Genomic DNA, 24446 nt, shown 5'->3' on the forward strand with positions numbered 1-24446 from the left:
TTGAGGACCCTGTGACATCATTAAACATGTTCCTTCCGTCCGACGCTGTGTGGAGCTGCTCCGGCCGAACGTGAACTGCTAGCGAAAAAAAACAGGAGACAAAAGCAACAAAGTGATCCCCCCCTCCGGATCAATCAAATGTGTCATATTTAACTGTTTGAGAGCCGAAAGCCAAGGGACCTAACATCAGATTTGGCAGTAAGTATCCTGTAAAGCGTTTACGCGTTTAAATATGATTTTTAACGTCGCCGGGACTTTGCGACGGACTGTCGGTGTGATTCGGATCCCGTGTGGTTCGTGTGTCTCCACGGCTGGGTTCTGCCTCGCCAGGTTAGCTAGTAGTGTGTCCTGTGTGTGTGTGTGTGGCCTAGCTTGGCAGCTAACCAGCTAGCAGTCACGGCGTTGTCCGAAAATTACTAGTCCGGTTTAAGACCACTACAGCCTCACTGCTGTAGTTAATAAAGTAGTGTCGTCTGTTACGTGCGGACTGTAAATGCAGGTGGCAGAGGAGGTCTGCCCGTGTGTTGGTTTTTGTCTGTTTATTAGCCTTGCGGCTAACCGAGCTAACGCCAGGATAGCCACCGTAGTGGTGTTTACGAATGATGTCGCTAAACTGCCAGAGATGTTTCATTGTGACGGTGTGTGTCCAATGGACGGGGCGCGGGGCAACGCGCAGAGTTTGTTTGAGGAATTGCTTTAGCAGCTGTCGAACAAAGTCGGGAGCTTGTTCGAAGGAAGCCGTTTGAAAGTCGGTGAGTCATGTGAAGGCGAAAAGCTCGTCGGCGTAGGCAGTTTTTTCTGCTGTCCCTCTCATCTTCCTGAATAGCTCTTGAGCCAAACCCGGAACAAGCCTGTTCACTGCCAACTTTACACATCGATTCTCATTTGTTTGTTGGTGAACAACTCAATTCAACGCCGTGTGATAACGATAAAGGAATTTTACACTCGCCAGCCTATAATTCGGATGAAGGATCGTTTGTTTTGGTGACATTTCGATGGAGATGGCGTGAAGTAGTCCTGCAGTGGGGTTCCTGTCCCTGCTACGCAGGCAGGTATTGTCGGACCAAGGCGTCCTCGTGTTTGCTTGGTGTCGGTTGCGTTGTCTTCGCGGACTCCTCTCTCGTGAATGAGTAATTTATTAAAGTCCTCCAGGTCTATCTGTCTTAATATTTACATATAACCACGCACGTGAAAGCACTCCCGCCACCATGTAACATTCTGTCACTTAAATACAAGCCATCCAATGTGAAGCATCCTCTGTCTTGCAATGAGCCGTCCACAGGAGAGCAACGCTGGATTCACATCAAATCCAAGCATTGTGTTTATGTGAAGGCAAAGACATTCCAAACTACTACTGCAGTTGTGGGGATTCTGATCATTTTCCCTGTTTTTTCACCCTAACACAAGTCTAAATGCTTATTCTATTTGCAAGTATGGTTGTTAGTGTTTGTCATTTTGTTTTCTAGGAATTAAGCATGTGATGCAGCTAAACTGTCACTGCAAAGGGTTTTGTAAACCTTTCTCCTTTTTTCAGGCCAATAACGCCAGGTTTTCTGTTCACTCTGTAAATCAGAACATGGTCTCCAGCAAGCATTAAAACCTACATGTAGTATACACTTTACAATAGGATTAGAGGGAAAGAAGTCTTTCATTTGGACATGAACCCCAGCAGTATTTAGCAGCAGATCTCTGGGGGACAAGATCTTTCATGGATTTAGGTAGAACACTACACTTTTCCTTCTGTCTGTTGAACTATGTTAATTGAGGGGCTACAGATGCAGGTCCAACCAGATGACCGGCGGGACAGGCTGAACCGGTCCTACTTCAATAGATGAGACTTGTGTCACAATCCCCAAATTCAGTGCCCCTCCTGTGTGTGCTAAACCAGATTACACATCCATAACATTTTATATTACTGCAATTAACAGAGATTTGAAACACAATCTGGCATTTACATTTAGAGCGCTCTCACAGTTTTAGAAAATGCAAGCAGTAGGACCTTGTTTGTCTTGAATTCTCTTTAATATACTTCTATTTTTCTCTCTTCCTCTCTCCCTCTGTGCCTGCAGGTTGCGTGAAGGTGTCTACACTCCAGTCATCAATGGAGAGGGACACGCAGAAAGCCTGTGTCCCAGACAGCCACACGCATATTACCACGCCTGCTTGAGAACTGCAGTGTCGATGAGCACACCTGAAAAACCAATTAGATTTGACAACGCAGACCTGACTATTCGCAAGGAAACCTAAGTCTGCTGCCATGGACGGAGAGGAAGAGGTTTCGTACATGAACGAGGACATGATCAGTGAACCCGCTGACTCATTAGAAAGCAGAAGGAGAGAGGCAAAAGGGACCTGCCTAAAAATTGAGGGGCAGGATGGATACGTTTTCAAATCCTACAGCATTAATCCTCATGAGGCCGCGGATGCAAAGTCACCGGCTTGTTCGTCGACAACACTGGATAAAGACTCCCCCCCTTCCTTTCATATATCTACTCAGGATGAAAAACAGCTGGAGTCGGATCTAGCGAGCGAGACTGATCCAGCTTCTCCCAGTCTTTCAAGCAAATGCCTAAACATAGCGGACGACATGGAGACGGAAAAGTTTGAAAATGGCAACGAAGAAAGCCAACATGTCAGCGAGGCTGGGGATGAAAATGGAATGGAGGAGGAAAGCCAGGATGATGAAAGGCTCGCTTTCGGTGGCTCACTTGGCCCCTTTGGAAGCAGGGATGGTGACGAGTATAGCAATTTACTCAGTGGGTACACAAGTACTCTTTATGACGTTGCCATGGATGCTGTCACTCAGAGCCTTTTGTCGTCTATGAGAAGCAACGCCAATCCACGTAAAAAATCTCCAGCATGGAATCATTTTTGCATATCGCCAAGAGACAGTACCAAAGCAATCTGTTTATACTGCATGAAAGAGTTCAGCCGGGGCAAGAACGAGAAAGACCTCAGCACAAGTTGCTTAATGAGGCATGTACGAAGGGCTCACCCCACTGTGTTATTACAAGACGGAGCAGATGTGTCCTCAAATAACCTGGCGAGCTCTCTCGTCTCAACTCTAATACCTCCAATACCAAACTCACCAAAAAATGGAGACTTGTCAAATAGCATTACTCCGTCTGCCTCAAAGAACACTTCACCGTCCACCTCCTCAGCTGAAAATTCAGACCTGTCATCCAAAGAAGTGTTGCCCAAAGTTGAACCAAACCTGGATCTGTTTGCCAAGAGCGAGTCTGTGGGCAGCACCCTGTTATCCTCACAACCCAGCGAAAACAACCTGGACGACACGTCGGACAGCGTGCCCGAGCGCCTTCCCGGGACCCCAAAAAGTTCGAGTTCTCGCCGGAGGTCTGCTGTGTGGAAGCACTTCTACCTGTCACCTGCGGACAGTTCCAAAGCGGTGTGCATCCACTGCATGAATGAATTTAGTAGGGGTAAAAATGGGAAGGATCTGGGTACGAGCTGTCTTATCCGTCACATGTGGAGGGCCCACAAAGAGGTTGTCATCGAGGAAAACGGACAGGGCAATCACATTCCCCCTCCATATACAAATCCGCCCTCACTTCTCTCCCGCGCACAACTTCAGGATCCACTGGAATTAAAAAAGGAGTCACCCCTTCTTCCATCCTCACCAGAGACGTTTTCAGATGAATTGCCCCAGAACATAGAGGAAGGGATAGATATTAAAGAGGAATCTGATGAATTAATGCATTTTTCAGGGCAAGAAGCATCTCTACTGTCCTTTAAAACTCAGGGGGAGGATACACCTTTAGCTTCCTCACCATGTGACCTCTCTGAGGGCCCCAGTCTAATTCAGGATCATTCAGTTTTCCAGCAAAACAAGAAAATCATGAAACGGGTCAAATCTGAGGTCTGGCACCACTTTATAGTGTCACCTGGAGACCAGTTGAAAGCACTGTGCCGTTACTGCCCGTGCGTCATCAGTCGGGGGAAACGGGGTGACTTTGGTACAAGCTGTCTGATGAGACATCTAATGAGACGCCACCCAGATGTCCTCAGAACCCCAAAAAGCACAGATGAGAAGGATTCCCCCCCTCATCCCTTCACCGATCTCACCCCTCTGGAGTCAATTTCAACCAGGGAAATTGAGAGCCCTGCGAGTGAGAAAAAGCCACAAAGCATGCCAGTTTTCAGCAAAAAGACTTCAAAACTGTGGAACCATTTCTCAATCTCACCTGCTGATCCCACAAAGGTGGTATGTTTGCACTGTAGCCGCACAATTAGTAGAGGCAAAAAGACTACAAACCTTGGCACAAGCTGCCTCTTCAGGCACATGCAGAGGTTTCATGGACATTGTCTTGAAAGTAACAATACTATCTCAGGTGATGTGCCGTCTGCTGATGTTAATGTTAAACAAGAGCTCATGGACACAACTGTTTATGAAACAGAACAGAGTTGTGAAAGGTTTGATGAACAGCACCCAGTTGCCAAAAAAATAACCAAACTTATCGCAGAAATGCTCGCGTTGGATCTTCAGCCATCAGCTATGGTGGAGAATGCTGGACTAAACAGACTTCTTGAGTACCTCCAGCCTCAGTATTCTCTACCACCCGCTTCCTACTTTACCAGCACTGCCATACCAGACATGTACGAAAGGGTGAAGGATGTTGTACTGACCCACCTGAAGGAGGCTGAGGGTGGTGTGGTCCACTTCACAACTAGTATTTGGGTTAGTAGCCAGACGAGGGAATACCTGACCCTAAGTGCTCACTGGGCAACATACGAGTCAAACATCCGACCCCAGGGCCAGGACTTCCATTGCTCCGCTCTTTTAAGTGTCTCACAGATAGACTGTGATCAAGATATGCATGATATCCCAAAGCAGCTTGAGTTTCTGTGGGATTCTTGGATCACCTCATCAGGGCTGAAGAAGGGGTTCACGGTAACTGATAACAACACCATCATAAACACTTTGGAGGACCATGGCCACGTCACCATGCAGTGTTTTGGGCACATCATTGACCTCATAGTTAGTGAAGCCATAAAGAGCCAGAGAATGGTTCAGAACCTTCTGAGTATTGCCCGAAAGATCTGTGAGCGTGTGCATCGCTCGGCGCCGGCCAAGGAGAAGCTTGCTGAGCTGCAGAGAGCCCATGAGCTGCCCGAGAACCAACTGATTCAGGACGTTCCGTCCAAATGGAGGACTTCCTTTTGTATGCTGGAGCGGCTGGTCGAACAGAAAAAAGCGATCGACGAGTTGTCGATTGAGTGCAATTTCAGGGAAATTATAAGTTGTGATCAGTGGGAGGTGATGCTGTCTGTCTGCAATGCACTGAAGCCTTTCGACGTGGCCTACAGAGAGATGAGCAACCGTACTGCCACGCTGGGACAAGTCATACCACTCATCCACATCCTCAACAGAAAGATAGACCTGCTGTTCGATGAAACTGTGGGCATAGACAACATGCTCAGGTCTTTAAAGGAAGCCATGGTGAGCAGAATGTCCTCAGTCCTTCACGACCCACGATATGCGTGGGCAACCATGCTGGACCCACGATACAAGACTTCATTATTTACAGAGGAAGAAGCCGAGCGATGTAAACAAGATCTTATCCTGGAGCTTGACTTGTCCTCCTCTACCTCAGTGGCACAGAACCCCTCCCTCACCAATGGCTGCAGTGAAGCTGCCGTCGCATCCAAAACCTCCCCCTCAAGCAAGGACAACCTCTGGTCCCTGATGGATGACATTCGGCAAAAGATAAAGCAAGAAGAGAAGCCAAAATCATCCGAGCTGGCAGTGCTGGAGTACCTTGAGGAAGACATTCTGGATCAAAGCTGTGACCCGCTTGACTATTGGAACCTCAAAAAGTTCCTGTGGCCCGAACTTGCCAAAGTAGCTGCCCGTTACGTGGGCTGCCCTCCCAGCATCGTCCCAGCAGAGACAATGTTTAGCACATTGAGCATGAACTGTACTCTAAACCAGTCCAGGCAAGTGCTGGAGAATTTAGAGGGCCTGCTGTTCCTCAAGGTCAACCTTCCGTTGATTTATTTCCAGTACTGATAATTGCTGTTGATTAACTTGAAAGCCCTTTGTCAAGGACCAAGTTGCATTGCTGTGAATCGGGGGGGAGGGATCTCCTCTTAAGCAAAATGTAAGATATCAATTTATACACTGATCAATTTTTCAATGCAAAAGCCTGATTTTGAGGTTTATTGTATTCTGTGTACTACTGTTAAACACTTTGAAGCTGTTGTGATGACAAGTCTCAGTCAAAAGTGTATCAGGGAGGGAGGGTTTTTTTTCTAGCTGTAGGGGTTGGTGATAAATGTGTTTGCTTGTAAATCAATGTTGTCGTTTTTTTGTGTCTACTCTCTCCTTGTGCCTTATCCAAAAACTACTTCAGGTCAAAATGCTGTAAATATTTTTTGTTTAAATTGCTCAGATGATTTTGAGATGCTTTTTGATGAATACGTGTTGAGTAAGATCGATAGATGTTTTCTGAATGAAAACTTGGCCCAAAAATAAATGCTGTGACTGAAAGATGTTTTAAGTTAATGTTATTTAATTTTCATTGTGAATTTGTGGCTTATGGTACTGTCCTTTTTAGAAATAGTTTTTTTTTTAAACTTGCTTCAATGTTTTGAATAAGATGTATAATATTGCTGTATTTTCAGAAGGAGCAGTTTGTTTGGAGGATACAAATTTGTCTCTTAAGCACAATTTTAAGTTTATGTCCAGGGGAATTAAATTATGGGTTTATTATTTAGTGATACAATGTACTGTAAATTTTTTATATTAAATTACTTCTGAACTTAATTTGGTAAATGTTTTAACATAAAGACTGGAACCATGCAAATTTTGTGGTCATTTGTAAATAAAGGTTTTCCTTATGCAATACCACAGATAGGAGTCTTATTTGTGTATATTTTACATATCCTGTATGCCATGTTTAAACAATCAAACACAAGCTGCAAACACAGATTTCAGCACAATATTTCATTTAATTTTTATTAACTGGAGAAAGCTACAGCTGAGTTGAAAAAAAAAATACAAAATCATCTTTATATTATAAAAACTGTCTGCTAATAGATAAAAAATTATTTCCATTTATTGGAAACAGCTTTACAGTTTCAGTGTTTTGTAACATTTACAATATATAAAAATATTCCACATCCAAAATGAATGTTGAACGATGATTCACATTTATCACACCTGAAAGAATTCTATCTCATGTAAACACTGAAGACATGTTTTGGTCGTTGAATTTGTAAATCAAAACTTTTCCATTAGTGTACTTTTGTTACTCTCGTTTGAGCTTTTCTCTCCAATAGAACAGTTTTTCTCCTCAGTCTCACTGTGACAGGAGGGAAGTCAGACAGGTTGAGGACGATGGTGCTGTAACCTTCTATAAAAGCCAGAGGATGATGAGAGTCCTTCAGTAGCTCCATCTTGGTCACATTGGCCTCCATCAGTAGGTGTGAGTATGCTCTGACTTCAGGACTTGTGACACTCAGGTCTTCACGTTTGTCATATCTATTTGGAAATAAGAAAAAAACAACAGGTTGGTACTACAGTGGTGAGAAGTTCTTTTTTGTGGACAACAAGTAAATAGACAAACCTCCAGTTTCTGTTCTGCTCCAAGAAACGAGAAACTCCAGTTTCAGCAGCGTAAGCATCGATATGGACTGATACCTCTAAGAAGACAATTAGATTAGAACACATGGCTTCTCCTTAACAATGCCATAACAAAAATGATTATTTAAACCTAATGCACCAAAACTATATCAGCTTGGTTAATGCACATGCAAATAAAGTAGAATCAAGAATTTCAGACACTTCATGTTCGAGGACCCTTAAAACAATTCCACATTTTAGAAAAAAGTAAATCCAAAACATTAATCTCAGTTTACTGAAAAAGAGGACACAAAACTGTTGTGTTTATGCATCATATTTAAGTGGGATTTTAACCTGCTGTGGCGGGCAACAGCGTGTGGAGTGCCAGCAAGCCTTTTCCCCCTGGGTAGTTGTGGTGGGAAATGTAGAGACAAAAACTGGAGTAGGCTGCATTCATCAGCAGCTGGCCAATCACGATAAGAGATCCCAGTTTATACACAAAGGATTTCTGGTAGTTGGACAAACTACAACAAAGAGGCAAATAGTCAAGTCAAATCCACAAATAGATACAAATACACAATTATTATTATTATTTTTTTTTTTTTGCAATTTAACCCAAGTGGTAATACAGTAAAATATACCAATTTCCCTACAATTTAAGTTAAAGGTGCGTGAGTAAGATTCAACCTACATGAAAGAGCAGCCTCGGGCAGCCACCAAGCTGAGAACTGGGAAAGTGTAAATGATGAAGCGCAACTCTTTGTGGGGCAGCAGGGAGTAGGTGAGAATGAAACCCACGGTGGGCAGCAGCAGAAGCCTCATGCGCCTGTCGAGAAGGCCGAAGGGGACAAAGAGGAGCGTGCAGCCCAGGGCTCGGGGCAGCGCAGAGTAAAAGTACCACAGAAAGGGTGCGGTTTACTGGGGGGAAACGGGTCAAGGAGAACCACACAGTGGAAAGAAAGTTCACAAGGAGATTTCAGCGATTTGAAAGGATATTCCCCAGTTTGAGCTTTTGTTGAGAACAGTGTTGTACCACAGCACTTGACCTTCAGGCCACAAGAGTTGCCTCCAGAAAAAAGTGTCAACAGACACTGTCAGAGCTGTGGAATTCCAAGAGGATCATAAAAAAACAAAAAAAAAAACATCAAAAAAGTATCATTAGAAGTGCAGTATGGAAAAATGTATGAGTCAAAAGAGACACTTAGTCTTTACCGAGGGACAAGATGCCAGCAGGAACAGCATAATAAAGCAGTTGCAGGAGTCCCAGTTTCCTGCTGATCAGCAATATCAGCAGCATGAGTCCGAGGAAGATGCAGAGCTCGGCTCGGAACACAACGATGACAAAGGCTGAGAGGCAGATGAAGCGGCCGTGTTTTTGAGCCATCCAAGATGTGAACGCCAACAGAACTGAAAGAGGAAATTGACTGATAAGCTCACCAGCACATTCATCTAATTAAGCACAGGCTGTCATAATTATGCCAGACGTCATTAATCAGCATCATTGCTTCTTACCTAAGGGTAATGCAAATACATTGGGCAGCGTCCTGGTGCTGTAGAACATGAGGTGGAAGTGTGAGGCGCAGGTCAGACAGAAGAGTCCTGCAACGGTGGAGCCAAACTGCCTTCTCACCTCCCGCTGCATGTGCCACAGCGCACCAACCACACACAGTCCCAGGGACGCTCGGACTGCGCACATCGGGAGACAATTTGGTGAGAGCAGTCTTAAGACACTGTCGTGTTCCAAACAGATCTGACACTGAAAACTTTATTGAGAAATTGAGCGTTTACCTGTCAGCTGCGTGTAGAATTTTGGAGCATCGAGCAGAGAGGACAGGAAGACAACAGGTGAGCAGAGCAAAGACAGAAACACAGGGCCAAGGAATGTCCGAGGCACAACGCCAGGGAACTCATGGTGGTCGTACTAGAAAGAGAAAAGAGCAACTCGTCAATAAAATGCTTCTATGCTGTGACAGAATAACAGCTGTATTGTCTGTACTGTATCGTCACCATCAGAATTCTGGTCAAATGGCCATAACTCAGAGGTTATAAGACAAATTTATGACATCACTGCAGCTTTCCTCTACCATGTACATCTCTTTAAAAAAAAAAAAAAGAAAAAAAGAAAAAAGAAAAAAATAGTTTTCTTAAAAACTATCTTCTTTAAAATAATTTTTAAAAAATGTCAACATTTAGGAAACATTATTACGCGCTGCTTTCAGTTTGCATTGGGATTACTGTCTGTTAGTTTATCAATGCACTGTTACGTACCTCCCCAAAAACCCCAAAAGTAATTTTTTGAACACCTCTTAGTGTGCACACTTACTCTGTCAGCACAAGCTGCATATTTGACACGCGCTTACCTTGTCAAGGTTCAGCCTGTGGTACAGAATGTCGTGCGTCGCTTGCAGATTAAAGCTCTCCTCGACTTTCGTAAACGGGCAAACCGTTAAATGCAAGAGAGCGACGGCAATCAACAAAAACAACAGAGGCAGCTCCCAAGCGTTGCCTTTCTCTGCCATGACGGCTGAAAGACATAACTTCCGGTTGACACAGGAAGTGAGCGTCAACTTGTTTATGTAAAACGGAAGTTAATTATTTGTTCGGTTTTTTTACTCAGATAATATTCCAATTTTTGCCAATAACATCTCACAAATATAAAACTCTATAATAACGACAAAATGAATACGGTTGCTTAATTTCTTGAATTTTCCACGTGGGAACGGCGCTCTTTGTCCCGCGCGTGGCGCCCTGTGATTGGTTTTAAATTTGATTGACAGGCGCTGGGAGCGAGTCACGGCAAGCCACAATTCTTCCAAGAGGCTGACGCGGAAATCTGAAAACACCGTTTTCCCCCCTACACCCGGCATGTAAATACTGTCCTGTTATGCTTTGCATCGACAGCGTTATCTTAGATCGAATGCTAAGAACAGCGCGTTTAGATGTGTGCAGACCGTTCAGCCCTTTCACGCTAATAAAAAGCCTGCTTGTGATTGGCCGGTAGTGGGTGTCCTGGTATGAAACTCTGGCTGGACTGAAGATGCCGTCTGTCGGTGCCAAGCTGCGGCTACTGCTGCTGTTATCTTGTATTGTTCTTGTTATAATTTGCCAAGTGTCTGACGCCAAGAGAGATTTAAAGAGTGCCTGCTCCACCTGCAGAGAAATCACTGAAAACTTCAACAAGGTAACAGTACATCTCAAGCTATCGTGTCTCTCGTTTTGTTTGCAAAATGCGACTTTTTCCTCATGTATTGAATGTCTTATGATGCCCTAAAGCAGGGGAGGGTAAACTTTTTGACTTGTGGGCCACAATGGGTTCTGAAGTTTGACGGAAGGGCCGGAGCAGGAGCACATGGATGGAGTGTTTTGGTGACCCACCTCATAAGAGAAAAAACATATATCATGTGATATGTTGACAACATGTGGTTTAATTTCAATTGAAAATGAAGCATTACAACAAAATGTGTCTTTGAAGCCCCGCGGTATTTAGCTCTTTATTGAAACGACTCTTAAAACACTACAACAATGGATGAAATACAGCTGTTTTATGATTTACTTACTATTAATTTCATTTCTTCAAGTTCAACGGGCCGGATTAGAAAGCTTAGTGGACCACATATGGGCTACGGGCCATGGTTTGCCAATGTCTGCCCTAAATGCTGAATCTATGCTTCTTCTTCTTTTTTTTTGCTAAGGGCTTTGAAAGAACAGCAAAGCAGAACTTTGGTGGAGGCAACACCGCCTGGGAGGAGAGAAAACTGTCCAAATATGAGACAAGGTGAGATGGTGCTGCCAAGTCAGTCCAAACTACAGGTCAACCAGACCCTGTTGCTTGTCAGGGCTGCGTTTGCTTTGCACTAAGCAGCACGGCGTTGTCGTGTGCCCAGCCCACAGGTGGATCCATGTTTAGGTAGGGCTTGTGCATTTGATCTCATGGCCGAGTACGGCGGCCGCTTCGTCGGCGCAGGATGTTTGATTTCCACCCTTGGGAGCAGTCACAGCTTTGCAGGCATTTTCAGTCTTGACGAAAGTTTTTCTCTAACATCCTTTTTCTTTGTCGCGGGGTTTTGTGTACTCATGCGCATACACGCGCCCCTTTCACAAGTTTGTTTCGGCACCTTATTTCCTCTGTCCGCAGCGAGATCCGGCTGATGGAGATCGTGGAGGGGTTGTGTGAAAGCAGCAGCTTTGAGTGCAACCGCATGGTGGAGGAGCACGAAGACCATTTTGAAACCTGGTGGTTCAAGAGGTGGGCGGTGGTTGATTCAGTCCAACGGACCTCATTGGCAAGCCGGTGCAACTTCCCTGCTGTCTGATCCTAAAAAAAGATGTAAAAAAGGGCATAATAACGGACTGAATGAAAAGCATTTCATGCAGCCTGTTCACTTTCATGTATCACAGAGTTATGCCTGCTGGAGGGTCGTTTCACTCAATTTAATGACAGAATTTTCAACTGTTCTGATTTGTTTGTCATTGCATTGCAGGAAAACAAAGTATCCTGATCTGCACAAATGGTTCTGTGTAGACACCATCAAAGTGTGCTGTCCAAAGGGAACGTTTGGGCCAGACTGCAACGGTAACGTCGACTCAAGGAAATATTGCCAAGAACCTGTGACAAAGTGGCTGTTGTCTGAAGTGCTTGTGCCGTCTGCCTGATCGTGTCCATCAAAGATTGTGTGGGAGGCTCCGACAGACCCTGTAACGGAAATGGAATGTGTGACGGCGACGGGACTCGTGGCGGAAACGGCAAGTGCACCTGCAGCCACGGCTACAGCGGGGAGTTCTGTCTGGACTGCATCGACGGCTTCTTCAGCGACGTGAGGAACGACACCTTCTCTCTGTGCACAGGTGTGCTTAAAGGCAGACGCTGCTTGCTTTCACTGTCATTTAATCTGGCAGTCCGTTTTGTGAGATTAGATAAGCAACTCCCTTGGTGAACTTGTGTGGAACATGTGCAATGAGAGTGAATCAAAAAAATGGACAATGAGATAAACTATGTTACAGGACTGAAGCATTAACTTAACAGGCATGATGCAGCAAATCGAGAGCAGGTTAAGCGTGTTTGATTTGGTGCTTTGTTACCGCCGACAGAGTGCCACACTTCCTGCAAAACTTGCTCCGGAGCGACAAACCAGGACTGCGATGAGTGCAAAGAAGGCTGGGAAGAGGACGACCAGGAAACCTGTGTCGGTGAGAGGAGTACACCACTGAGAATTCTGTTGCAGCATTCCGATGCAGTAAAATTAACAAATGTGAGGAAATTTAAAGGGCCCAGTGTGTACAATTCAGGAGCATCTAGTGGTCGGAAATGATTATTGCAAGCAGTGTTAATGCCTGCTGGTCGATTTGATCTCTTGACTTCCTTACCAACTTCCTTACCAACTTTGTAATAAGTGGGCCTGCTCTTTATCTACATGAATGCAATAATAGAATCATCAACTTACTGCAATGAGGGATAAGTCACGTTAAACTGCCAAAGACAAACCCAGGACTGCATTAAAGGACCAGTCCCGCCATATTAAGACAGTCTGAAACCATCACGGTTTTCATCTCGGTGCCGTGCTCTTTGCCATGTGTTCCAGATGTGAACGAGTGTTCCAGAGATCTGTCTCCATGTGAAGACTATCAGTACTGCCTCAACACTGACGGCTCCTATTCCTGCAAGGGTAACTTTGACATCATGTCCAGTAGAACTTAATCTATTGCAAAAACATGATCGCACCATTTCTCTATAAAGACTTAATTTCATGTTGAAATTCCTTTATCTGAGGCAGATTGCTTTATTTGAATTAGTTGACTTGATTTTTTTTATCAAGTCAAGGTTTTGCTTTATTCCCTCCACAGCCTGCGACAGTGTGTGTTCCGGCTGCATGGGAGCCGGCCCTGAGCAGTGTAAGGCCTGTGGTAGCGGTTACCAATTCTCAGAGGGCACCTGCACAGGTATGATGTTGAGATTGCTGACTAAGCATTCATTTCCGGGAAAGGTTTTCAAAAAGAGTCATGTTGGTATTTCTCCCACCAGATATCAACGAGTGCTCGCAGCCTGAGCCTGTATGCACCCAGGAGCACCAGGAGTGCGTCAACAGCAAAGGCAGCTACATGTGTGTCTGCTCTGTCGGCTACAAAGAGGACGAAGACGGCAAGTGTGTGCAAGTCTCGCAGCCAGGTTGGTACACGTCATTGTTTGCATGCTAAATTGTCAATTTAATTCAGTGAGATTCGCCCCTTTCTTAAGAATAAGCAATCCTTGATTGGACTTCCTTGAGGAAATGAATTGCAGGGACGAACAGAAATGCAAGTCACAATTTTTCTGAAACGCATATTTGAGGTAATGATCAACATTTTTTTCTCCTACAGAAGAAAAACAGTCGGAGGAGTCTGATTCGACCACAAGTCCACACAAGGAGCTTTGATGCAAAAAGTGAGACAGACAGCCCTGGGAGCTAATCCAACGGATCATTCGGATTTACACATCCAAAGATGCTCCTTTGAACACTGTCAACAACATGCACTTATCATGACAGCTGCACTTCTAGGAAACTAAAGCTGCAGCAGCAATGCATCATGGGATGGCCAAGGAATGGGAAGAAAAATAGACTTTCAGCTCCGAGTGCTGCTGTGTCTTGCATTGTGTGTTCTTAAATTGCCACTCGATGACTTGTTGTGTGTGTGTGTGGTTTTAAAATTTAAAAAAGTGTATAATAAAGTTGAATTGTGTTAAAAATTTAAGTCCATCTCACGAGAATAATGCGTCTCTTTCCGTCTTTTTGAATGAAATCACAATTTGGGGTGACGTCTCTGTACTACCACAAAATGGCCACAGGATGGCAGCATTGCATAGCAAAATGACACTTGCTCGGCTGCTACCAAAAGTGAACAAGAGAGCAGCGCCGACGATGTCTCAGTGTTGTGTTTTTTTCCTTAGAAGTTCAACTAAATTTCCGATCAACCGACGAGAATACATGCGTCTCTTTCTGAATAAAATCCCGGACTTGGGACATTTTGGGTGACGTCTCTACAGTATCACCAAATGGCCACAAGATGGTAGTGCTGCCTCGCAAACTGACACTTGCTGAGCTGTTTTACCTCAAGTGACCTGGAAATGAGCGCAGATAGTGTGTCAATGTTGTCTCTATGTCTCTATTCTTTTTTCCCCTCTCCTATGGCATTCCTACCCCACCTCATCGCCCCCCCCCCCCCCCAGCCTAAAAGAAAACCACACTTTAGATTTCATATATATATATATATATTTTTACACACGTTTTGCGTACACTGTTGTCTTTGCAAACCCAGAAGTCAAGGTATAAATCTCCCCACCCCCACCACACACACACACACACACACACACACACACACACACACACACACACACACACACTGTAAGACCTTCTAGTGGCTTTGCTTGGATCAAAGCATATTTTTTGTGGACCAAGTCTCAACCTTGCAATAATGCTTCCTGGCTTCCTGCGGGATGATGTCAGCTGTTTTGACTCACTGCTCTCTCCAAGGTGCAGGAGTAGCCAGTCAAGACCTGTCTGAGCTGGTGGAGAGGCAGCAGGGGCTCATGCACTTCACACCACATTTCCACTCTGCCAAGCCTTGATGGCAACTACTCTGTACGGGAATATTTTTCCAGATGTGCAGCATCGTCAGCTTGTTGGTGCAGATGTAAAAACCCAGAAATGAGTAATACTAACACAAATGGCCTGCACCAGCAAAATGACTTATTATCTGCTTGGCAGCATCACAGCTTAGATGCTTAGATATATATCCTAGTGATGTGTACTTTTCATTGATCTATACCTTATACTCCAAAGTATTGAATTCTAGACATTATGACGTGGGCGTGTTTATGCTTTGTTGTTAACATTGGCATCGGGTACTAGCTTAGCAAAGGGGTTCTCAAATGTTTCCATGTCGTGCCCCTGCTCCAAACAGCATTAGCGTCAGGCTAGGGACCCTCTTCGCAAACCAACAGACAATGCTGCAAAATATGTGAAGAAAAATCAACTCTTAGAATGTTTTTCCTTACTTTTATTTGCTATTGGATAATTGTTACACTGGTTTTAGAATAAGAATACTATGAACTAAGAAATCTTTCTGTATGGCTGTAAAACCATTCTTAATGTATGCTGCCTCATATGTTCTTAATTTACTTGGCCAATTCGTCCATTTTTTCCCCCCCAGCTGTGTCTTCCACAGCTTGGCTATTTGTCTGTTCCTTTGGTCTCTTTTGGTCTCTCATTGCTTCCTTGAGGAGCCAAACACCTTGATAAATGGCACAAACCAGCACGTCACACCCACACCTAGTTTGTGACTGGCAGACAATTGCATAATATATTATTATAGATTATATCTAATAATACATCTAATAAACATAATCTCATAAAAATGAGATTATGTTTGAAAATAACAATTTAAAGATAATTCAATTCAATTATGTATTTTTTATTGAACATTTTTTCCTCATCTTCTCTTCAATTTTCTGCGGCTCCCCTAGCTCCCCCTGGCGGCCCTCACTTTGAAAACCACTGGCTTGGCACAAAGACAGAAAACCACCAGTTAGCCTGTGGTCAAAAAAATAAATAAAAATAAAAAATCACCCAAAGGGAATCAACACTGTTATCTTTGCTATCAAAGCAACGGTTCAATGTGGGAAAGTGACTAGGAACAATACCCTCAAGGAGAAATGAAAGAACGAAAGAAAAAGCCTCTGGTTACAATAAATCAAGTCTCACCAGTCGCTGGCAGGAGAAAGTGTTTTTCTTCGGAAAGGTGAGGCCAGATGAGAACCCAAACAGCACGAGGGCATTGCCGTGAGTCAGCATTTGACTAATGCTTGAGTCAGTGTACCTGCCATCAAGCTACAATAACACTCTTGTAGGTGAATTTAGTCTCTATTTGAGCAGCGAGTGCCAGGACAAAGACTCGATGTGATGCCTCATCTTTCGAAGATGAGATCTCTGTGAGCCGAGCTTGAGCTGAACAAACCGCACAAAGAGGCCTTTCCATTGTGCTAACATCAACGCAGTTGTTGCACATTTAACTGGCTTCTGCATTCAATCTGAAGTTTTCTTATTTGAAACACACTCACACACCGACACACACACGCACAATAGCCAAGAAGGTGTGACTCCAGTCACACAATGAGCCTTATCAGCATTGACTGCAAAGAGGACCTACAGTGCAGCGTGTTGATCGATATGGATTCATCTTTAAACACAGCAGTGTACAATGGTAGTTATTTTTATTTTATCTTTCAACTTTTTGAAGTGATGGCGCTAAGTGAGTAAGTAAGCGATCAGTAAGTGTTGCCACTCTTATCAGTGAACAGATATGTGAAAGCGAGAGGTAAGATTTAGGTGTCAGAAAGCCTTCTTCCAGTTGGGATTGAATGAACCCATAATGTGATAAAGAGAAAGTTGCAGACAGTGGAGGTCTCTGGTATATTAGCAAAATCAATTAGGGTGTCTCACCGTAAACATCACAAAAAATGTTTGGAACAATGTGGAGTAGCAGGTTTCAGGCTAGGAAAGGTAGCTAACAGAGATCGTAGTACTTTGGGTGAGCTTTGGTTTCAAAACAGAAAAGATTTGCACTCAAACTTTGGAATGATTTGAAAAACAGAACTAGTTGTGCAGGAAGTTGACTCGTGTTTGTTTTCATTTAGATAATACCTATGAGAAGAGAATGCTTTAGTGCGCACCAACATTGTGAAACTACTGTGTCGCCTTCTTCTTTGCCCCCTAGTGGCTGGTTGCAGTTGTCCTTCCGTCCAATGTCTGCTGCTTGAGGCTCTTCTCATCGCAGTGGAAGAGGACTTTATTTCCATTCTGTCGTCTGGGAACGCCGCTCCAAACCAGAACAGAAAGAGATGAGCGACGTGGAGATGTCCCTTCGTTTTTCTTGGGGGACAGGGGGGAATTTTTTACCAAGGTTGAAAAATTATACGTATTTTGGCATGCATTCATCATTTGTTGCAGAGGAGCTCTACAGTCTCTGTGAAAAGAGCTCCTTGTGTCGTGCCATTCTCAAAGTTTTCACACGCGAGGGATACAAGTCGCCTCGAAATCCTCCAAACTCTGAACTTACGACCTGTTTTGTTTTTTTTGCTGTTGACTTTTTTCTTTCAAAATGACTAGCTCCTCCGACCGCTGTCCCTGCCTGGAGTTGAAATTAGAGCATTGTTTGTGCCGCACCGCGGGCCTCCTCCTTTTGTGTGGTGTGGCCGATGCCCCGGCTTTCGCCGTTCCACAAAACATACACCAAAGAAGCAGATGGCGCTGTCTGCGCATGCACGCCGTTGCCCACGCACAGTTGGAGGGGCACCCTGCACCCCGCCGGCACCACCCCCCTTTTGAACTAGCCGGTGGTTTTCCCCTGCCAGTAAAAAGCCCAGCTGCGGCGCACATGTAGCTGGGTGACTGCGAGGACACCGCCGGGGTTATTGAGGAGATCCGTGAGGCAGGAAGAAAAAAAACAACGCTCTCGGGCTGAGCTGATCGCGCGCTAAACTCGCAACACCCTCCGTCCACTTCCTCTCCTCCTCGCCCGTCTATCTGTTGCTCAGGCCGCAAAAGAGAAACCTCCGTCTCCTCTGTTGCGAGGTGGTGGGACGGACAGATTCGCGGCACTTGGGTTCGCCGAGGGGAATCTGCGGGCTGAACTCAAAGCCAGATGTGGCGGCCGCGTGCTTTTAGTTCAGCCGACCCCAGTCAGCCGTGTGTCAGACGCTTCCTTGAACTCGCTTCCCCTCGGATGCGGTCGTGTCTGCGGCGCTTTCGCTCAGCTCGCACGGCGACTCCGACCCGAGCGGCAGTTAAAGGTCCAGTGTGTAACATTTTTAAGGAAGCCGTCAGCGTGTTTCGTATTTAGAGCTCTGTCATTCAGGCTTCCTTGAAGCATGGCGTTGCAAGATGGCAGCTAACTTGCAGCCAGACCCTTACTGCTCTATGTATATTGTTACATATATGACAACTGCTCTGAGAGTAGGAAAACCAAATTACTTTTATTGTACTGTGAGTATACTTTAATGAATGCATTAGTGGGCAGTATGTTAAACTTTTACAAATATATAAATCATAAATCAAGCCAAATTTTGCACACTGGACCTTTAAATCCAGATTGTCCGAGGCTGCGTTTGCGTTGTTGTGTTCTTCAGCGGCTGCACAACGACACCGGCCGCTCACACGCTCTCACAACACACTTGGTGAGAAGCAGAGTTTGGCGGGAAGGGAAAAAAAAAATGCAGCTGGGGCAGCACGAGGAGGGATCGCTGCCTGCGGTTAGGGAGGGGAAATTGGAAATTTGCCTTATGTGCAGAAGAGATGCAGCACACTGACTTAAGAGTCCGTGAGAACGGCAGGAAAATGGGGAACACAAGTGCTGAGACTCATCAGAAAGGCCTTCTAGTGTGTAGCTGATGGTGCAAATAGAAACACATGAGGACACGTCTGTTCTTGCATTCATGCAGCATCCAGATGTACAACAGGTACTACTACTACTACTATTACTACGACGACTACTACTACTACTACTACTACTACTATACTATGATAGTCACTACCAATAGTAAAGCTACCTCTGCTACTACTATATCAACTCATCATCGTTACCACTGTGATGCTGGGGGTTTAGGTTATGTTGCTTGTTGTTAATATTACCTGATGATGTGGTAATATTAACAACAACAACAACAACAACAACAACATGAATATCGGTTCTAATAGAAAAAGCAGTAGTACAATTCTATTGATCAACAACAATAGTACTTTGTACTACTGCAAATACTACTAGTACTACTAGTGGTATCTGGTAGACTCCCAATTGACATTATTACTAGTACTACTCATCATCATGATCATGATGATGATGATCATCAGTCATGTCTTAATCATATTCATATAAGATGGTAGAAACAACACCAGCAGCAGCAGCAGAAGCAACAACAACAATGCAAGTAAAATAGAAGGGTTTTGATATGTAAATCAAATTTAAAGATGAAAAAACTTGTTAGCATACGGCGCTACGTCACAGCGATCCATTCCCACAGCGTGTTCTCAACTGCTGGTCAAGGCCACTTCAGAGCCTTTGCAATTGACTTTTGATGGGGGCAAATGGGAAAAACATTACACGGACGTGAATTATTCATATCCTGAGGTCATGAGAGGTTTTTTTTCCCCATCTTCTTTTTCTTTTTCACTGCCGGCTGGCGTGCGCCGGCCTGAAGCGGCTGAGGAATAATACAACAGCACAACATTCAATAACGCCTGTGTTTTCCCGCTCATGTGTAAAAAAAAAAACAGAAACCAAAACCATGATATTCTACTTGGGAGTTGTTGTGGTCGATAAGAGCGCAACCAATCTAAACATTTTTAATTATTCAACATGTTATGTTGCCACTGTTGTTGTTGTTGTTGCACTGCTTTCCCGATAACAAATCTGATTGGTTGTCTGAAATTAGCCAAACAGAAGCTTCATCCTTCCAAATTCTCCTCCTTGTGTTGTTCAGCCCCTGCTAATGGACTCTTTGCCAGATGGACATGTATAATAAATCCAGATGAATGCCGCATGCTTTGAGATCCTAAACACCTTTCGTGGCTCTGTATACGCCTGTATGGGAGCCATCCATTTGCCAACACAGTCCAGTTTGCTACCGCTGAAACAACGCGCCCAGCCAGGAGGCGGAGGGATACGATGTGTTGCCGACAGGTAGGACGGATTGATGTTACCAACCCCTGTTTGATCCTGAGGATGGCGTGTTTGTACGCATCTGACTTTGGGAAGGCATCTGTGTGGGTGTGTGTGTGTGTGTATGTGTGTGTGCGCGTGTGTGCGTGTGCGTTGCATGCCTCCGTGACAAGTATGGTGAAATATAGGCTGCCTCAGTATTTGGGTTGTGCGCAGCTCTGTGCAGTGACTGCATCGTCTGGCCTCGGGTCTCTCGCTCTCGTCAGGAAGGCAGAAGACGGTAACTTTGATCTCCTTGTAGAGATGCAGAGGCCTCTCTTTGTTCCAAAAAATAAATAAATAAATAAAAAGACACTTTTTTTTTTTTTTTAGCTGCCTGGTTGGTGAAGTCAAAGGAGAAAAAGCACACTGGAACGGATCTCTTTGCGGTTTGACGTTTTAAGTTGAGCGCCCGCCATTCATTTGAAACAGGTTTAGCTTTGCCGACAGTTTCACCCAGTCAGTCCAGAGCGAGTCAATCTTCAGCGTTTGTTTGACTTGGAGCTAAAATGCTGTTTATAGAGTTTTGATGATAGGTTTTGGGATTGATCGTCCTCCACCTCATGCACCAAAAACACACCTTCAAAAAGAGAAATAATAAATGAAAATGATCACTTCAAACAGGGCGGAACTTCAGGTAAATGAGGTAATAAAATAATACAGTCTTCTGTTTTTCTGTTCAGCCACTTCAAGTGAACTACATCTCCATGTGACTGCAGCAGTCTTTATCTGGCTTTTGCTATTATTTTGAGCTCCAGTTCTAAAAGGGGGATTATGAAACCAAAAACATGACTCAGTGCTCAGCTTTGTGAGACAAAGAAGGGCTGAGAGGAGCTCCTCCTTTATAGTTGGTCGCTGTTGAGGACTTCAGTTGAAACAAAGAAAAACAATCAAACCTGGACTGTCTTCAGCCAGGCAGAGTATTCCAGGATCAATTATCGCCCTTTGGCGGCGCAGATGAGGTTTGGTTGTGACAGAACACGGGAAGCTTCTTGTAAACAGGAAAAGCTTGTAGGAGCAAACTGGATATGTAGTTGCTAACACAGGAGCAAAGAGCGGTACAAAAAGATTCTCTTGACTCAAAACCTATGATGAAGAGTCAAAAGTTAGGATGAACACAGCATTGCACTGCAGCTCAACATGGAGCCAATAGGAAAGATTGCCACAATCAAGCTGAATTTCAGTGTAGCACACTGAAACAGAATCCATTTTAGCCAAAAAGAAAACAACAACCAGTTGTTACTATTTTCTGCTGAATAAAACCATTCACTTCTGGGACACCACCTGTTTTTCTTTTTCTTTTTTTACGCTCTCAACAAAATGTCCTTTTTGTCAGCCTTCTGACTGGAATTATTTTTGCTGTTTATCCGTAGCTGTGAGGACGCACATCTGCTGCGTGCAACAAAGCCGCGGTCATCGCACCGAACCAACCAGATGTCGACGCTCAAACATTCTGGGATGTTTAAAAAAAAAATAAAAAAAAGTTGCATGTCAAGGCTGAGAACACCGGGGCTTTTCAAGAGCCTTTAAAAAAAGAAAAAAGAAAAAAGAAAAGGCTTGTCTAAGTAAACTTGCAGCGCACCCTGGCAAATGTGCAGCACATGGTTGGAGAAGCTCTCGTGCCAGTGTTAAAAAAAAGAAAAAGTAAATCCCTGCCGCGAAATATTTGCATGATCCCGCTTCCTTTACAAGGTTTAAATTATCATTTTCCTAAAAAAATCCCCCATTAGTCATTGTGTAGGTAACAGTGTGACCCACTTTCCAGCAGGGTTGTTAAACAAGGTTTTTATGGTAAGAACAGGCAGCACTTTGCATTGTTCGCCCTCTTTTGAAACACCTGCAGTAACATTAACCACGAGCTGGCTCGCTACTTCAAAGGCATATTTCCCTCGCTCCCAGTTGGACACAACTTCAAAAATGTTTTCCAGTTGGTTTGTTTGAAGTCAGTTGTAAAAGGAGGGGGGAAAAAAATGTTCGCTCCTCCTCATAGCCGAGTCTGTGTAACGGCGAGTTGCCATGGCGTCCCCGCGGTGTTGACACTGGAGGGTGTAAACAGACCTGGAGCAGGGGAGGGGCTAGGGGGGCAATAGACGAGGTCACACAGCAGCCCAGACGGAAAACACAGTCTGGGCTGCGAGGGGGGATTAGCGTCGGAAGGTCGCAGGTTTGACTGACCTTCACAGTGGAGCCATGCAGCAATTTGGCTAAATCCAAAAGCCACCATGCAACCATGGAAACACTCGCTTTGACTTGTCTGGTGCTTCTTCTTCTTCTTCTTCTTCTTCTTCTTCTTCTCTTGAATTACTCCGGCTCATTCTGATTCCCCTCGGGAAAAGCGGTTTGAAAAGTGAATCACCTGGCGCCACCTCTGGCTACGCCACAAATTAGATAATGTAGTCACAACCCAGACTTCTGCCATTATGGCTTAGAGGGCATCATCATCCAGAGGCCCCGTGATGACGTCCACCAAACTGTGCAGGGCAGCCTGAGTGCTAAAAAATGTCAGTTTCCAATATATGTATATGTATATATACATACATATTGAAAAAAGTTTGGTTCGTTTGAAATGAAACTCGGACCAGCGGAACGTTGCAAAGAAACCGAGCTGTGCATTCCAAGTCAATCAATCAATCAATCAATCAATCAATCAATCAACTTTTCTTTAAAAAAAAAAAAAAAAAAAGGCCCAAGACAAAGACGTCGAAAAGAACTTGGCACAATCAAAGGGAAAGCCAACTAATGCCGATAGAGCAGACCAGAAGTGCCAAGAAAAACAACTACTAGGTGTGAAAACCACATCAATCTAAAATACATTTTCTATATATATAATACAGTTTTAAAAGCACCTTTTTCTGTCATCATCCAAAGAATGCCTCCGAGCAGAACATGTGAAATACATGTATTCACAGCATGGATATCAGAGACAGTCCACCTAGCCAGCATTCAGGCAAGGATGCAAACTGCAATTGAAAAAAGAGAAAGAAAAAAAGAAAAACAATCAAGTCCAGACAAACAGATAAACACGGCTCACTGAGCAGGCAGGGAAGAAACGGTGGTACGAAGGCAGGCATAGCAACACGATGAACTAAAGGAGAGCAGCGCACAGGTTGCAAACAGACTGCAGCACAGATTAAACTAATCAGCGTGCAGCTGATGAACACAGTGGAGCATAAAGGGGAGGGAGGGGCAGGATGGAGACAGCGAGGAGGAGCTTCAAAAGAGAAAAGACTCGACAGAAGAAATTTAATAACTGTTCTCTGATTGATTTTTTTTTGTTTGTTTTGTTTTTTGAGGGGGGCACTGGAGGCTGCATTGTGCCTGTGTGGATCTTTTATTTTTAGAAAGTGAACTGAAGTGAAGTCAGAAGTGGAATTTTACAATATGAATAGAATTAAGTTTTTATCAAAAGTCAGCCAGCGAAAGCATGGATTCCATTTGCGCATTTGCACACAAAAAAATCTGGGCAGCAGGTGGGACTTAACAGAGTTATAACACACAGACACACAAAGACACACACAGACACACGCGACTAAAGGAATCTCAGAGGTTTTTCCACTTTTTGAATGACTTTGATTGGATACATAATGGTGCATTTGACCAAATACATACGGGTATAGGTAATGTACCCAGGTATTGACACAGATGTAATATATAGCGATGGGCGATAACATATTTTTCAAATTCATTATGATGATCGATATTTTTGGGGTCGATGTTGCGATACCGATATCGATGTCAAAAAAAAAAAAAATTATTATTACAAAAATGAAAAACAGTCAAAGAAATCATTTAAAGTGCCATTAAATCTAAATATAAATCAAAAATAAGTATAAAGTGCTGTGAAATTAAAAAGATAAATCATAATAAATAATCATAAATGTCAATCAATAAAAAAATCTGATACTAAAATATAAAAACTTAAAAAAAAAATTGTAAATAATAAGTATAACTTAAAATGCCAAGAAAAACATAGCAGCCCCTTCACCTTTTTTTTCAACTCCCTGAAAAACAAAGACACTCTCTTGTTGCATAAATCCCACCGTGCACTGTTTATATCAACTTGGAAAAAGTAGAACCTAACACACACACACGAGTCTGACTGCGGCCGCCGCTATTTCTCTGCTGTGTGCTGTGTGCT

At 44.0% G+C, this 24446-nt stretch overlaps 4 protein-coding genes across 5 annotated transcripts; 2 read left to right on the forward strand and 2 right to left on the reverse strand.

Annotated features, from left to right (window-relative positions):
- The first annotated feature begins 33 nt into the window (after nt 1–33).
- zbed4 (zinc finger, BED-type containing 4) lies at nt 34–6870 on the forward strand. 2 transcript variants are annotated; one of them, XM_076011644.1, is made up of 2 exons: nt 34–198; nt 2070–6870. In XM_076011644.1, exon 2 carries the CDS (start codon nt 2258–2260, stop codon nt 6026–6028), a length of 3771 nt encoding a protein of 1256 aa, XP_075867759.1. In that variant the 5' UTR covers nt 34–198; nt 2070–2257; the 3' UTR covers nt 6029–6870. The 2 variants fall into 2 exon arrangements, with proteins under 2 accessions (XP_075867759.1, XP_075867760.1); XM_076011645.1 differs by lacking the exon at nt 34–198 and adding an exon at nt 268–752.
- A 362-nt stretch (nt 6871–7232) lies between these two features.
- LOC142877216 (dol-P-Man:Man(7)GlcNAc(2)-PP-Dol alpha-1,6-mannosyltransferase-like) lies at nt 7233–8408 on the reverse strand. The gene is made up of 4 exons (XM_076011664.1): nt 8274–8408; nt 7937–8106; nt 7587–7662; nt 7233–7501 (listed from the first exon to the last, which is right to left on the reverse strand). The coding sequence occupies exons 1-4, from the start codon at nt 8402–8404 to the stop codon at nt 7255–7257; spliced, it is 624 nt and encodes a 207-aa protein (XP_075867779.1). The 5' UTR covers nt 8405–8408; the 3' UTR covers nt 7233–7254.
- Nucleotides 8409–8545: 137 nt separating this feature from the next.
- On the reverse strand, nt 8546–10116 carry LOC142877215 (dol-P-Man:Man(7)GlcNAc(2)-PP-Dol alpha-1,6-mannosyltransferase-like). Its single transcript, XM_076011663.1, has 5 exons — nt 9943–10116; nt 9371–9503; nt 9095–9268; nt 8795–8989; nt 8546–8682 (listed from the first exon to the last, which is right to left on the reverse strand). The coding sequence occupies exons 1-5, from the start codon at nt 10099–10101 to the stop codon at nt 8546–8548; spliced, it is 798 nt and encodes a 265-aa protein (XP_075867778.1). The 5' UTR covers nt 10102–10116.
- Nucleotides 10117–10445: 329 nt separating this feature from the next.
- On the forward strand, nt 10446–14308 carry creld2 (CRELD disulfide isomerase 2). Its single transcript, XM_076011662.1, has 10 exons — nt 10446–10763; nt 11275–11357; nt 11718–11828; nt 12064–12155; nt 12251–12427; nt 12671–12769; nt 13162–13245; nt 13424–13519; nt 13602–13745; nt 13937–14308. The coding sequence occupies exons 1-10, from the start codon at nt 10620–10622 to the stop codon at nt 13990–13992; spliced, it is 1086 nt and encodes a 361-aa protein (XP_075867777.1). The 5' UTR covers nt 10446–10619; the 3' UTR covers nt 13993–14308.
- Nucleotides 14309–24446: the final 10138 nt, after the last annotated feature.

Source organism: Nelusetta ayraudi, unplaced genomic scaffold (genome assembly GCF_046127955.1).
Source record: "Nelusetta ayraudi isolate G7.1 ecotype Tasmania unplaced genomic scaffold, CSIRO-AGI_Nayr_v1 ptg000135l, whole genome shotgun sequence".
Lineage (NCBI taxonomy): Eukaryota > Metazoa > Chordata > Actinopteri > Tetraodontiformes > Monacanthidae > Nelusetta > Nelusetta ayraudi.

Coding starts and splice junctions, on each gene's coding strand:
- zbed4 (XM_076011644.1), top strand. CDS start 2,258: ATGGACGGAGAGGAAGAGGTTTCGTACATGAACGAGGACATGATCAGT.
- LOC142877216 (XM_076011664.1), bottom strand. CDS start 8,404: ATGAGGCTTCTGCTGCTGCCCACCGTGGGTTTCATTCTCACCTACTCC. Junction 7,663..7,936: donor GCTGTTGCCCGCCACAGCAG/GTTAAAATCCCA, acceptor TTGTCTTCTTAG/AGGTATCAGTCCATATCGAT. Junction 7,502..7,586: donor GAGCAGAACAGAAACTGGAG/GTTTGTCTATTT, acceptor ATTTCCAAATAG/ATATGACAAACGTGAAGACC.
- LOC142877215 (XM_076011663.1), bottom strand. CDS start 10,101: ATGGCAGAGAAAGGCAACGCTTGGGAGCTGCCTCTGTTGTTTTTGTTG. Junction 8,990..9,094: donor TGTATTTGCATTACCCTTAG/GTAAGAAGCAAT, acceptor TTCCTCTTTCAG/TTCTGTTGGCGTTCACATCT. Junction 8,683..8,794: donor TGCTGGCATCTTGTCCCTCG/GTAAAGACTAAG, acceptor GGAATTCCACAG/CTCTGACAGTGTCTGTTGAC.
- creld2 (XM_076011662.1), top strand. CDS start 10,620: ATGCCGTCTGTCGGTGCCAAGCTGCGGCTACTGCTGCTGTTATCTTGT. Junction 10,764..11,274: donor TCACTGAAAACTTCAACAAG/GTAACAGTACAT, acceptor TTTTTTGCTAAG/GGCTTTGAAAGAACAGCAAA. Junction 12,428..12,670: donor CACCTTCTCTCTGTGCACAG/GTGTGCTTAAAG, acceptor TACCGCCGACAG/AGTGCCACACTTCCTGCAAA.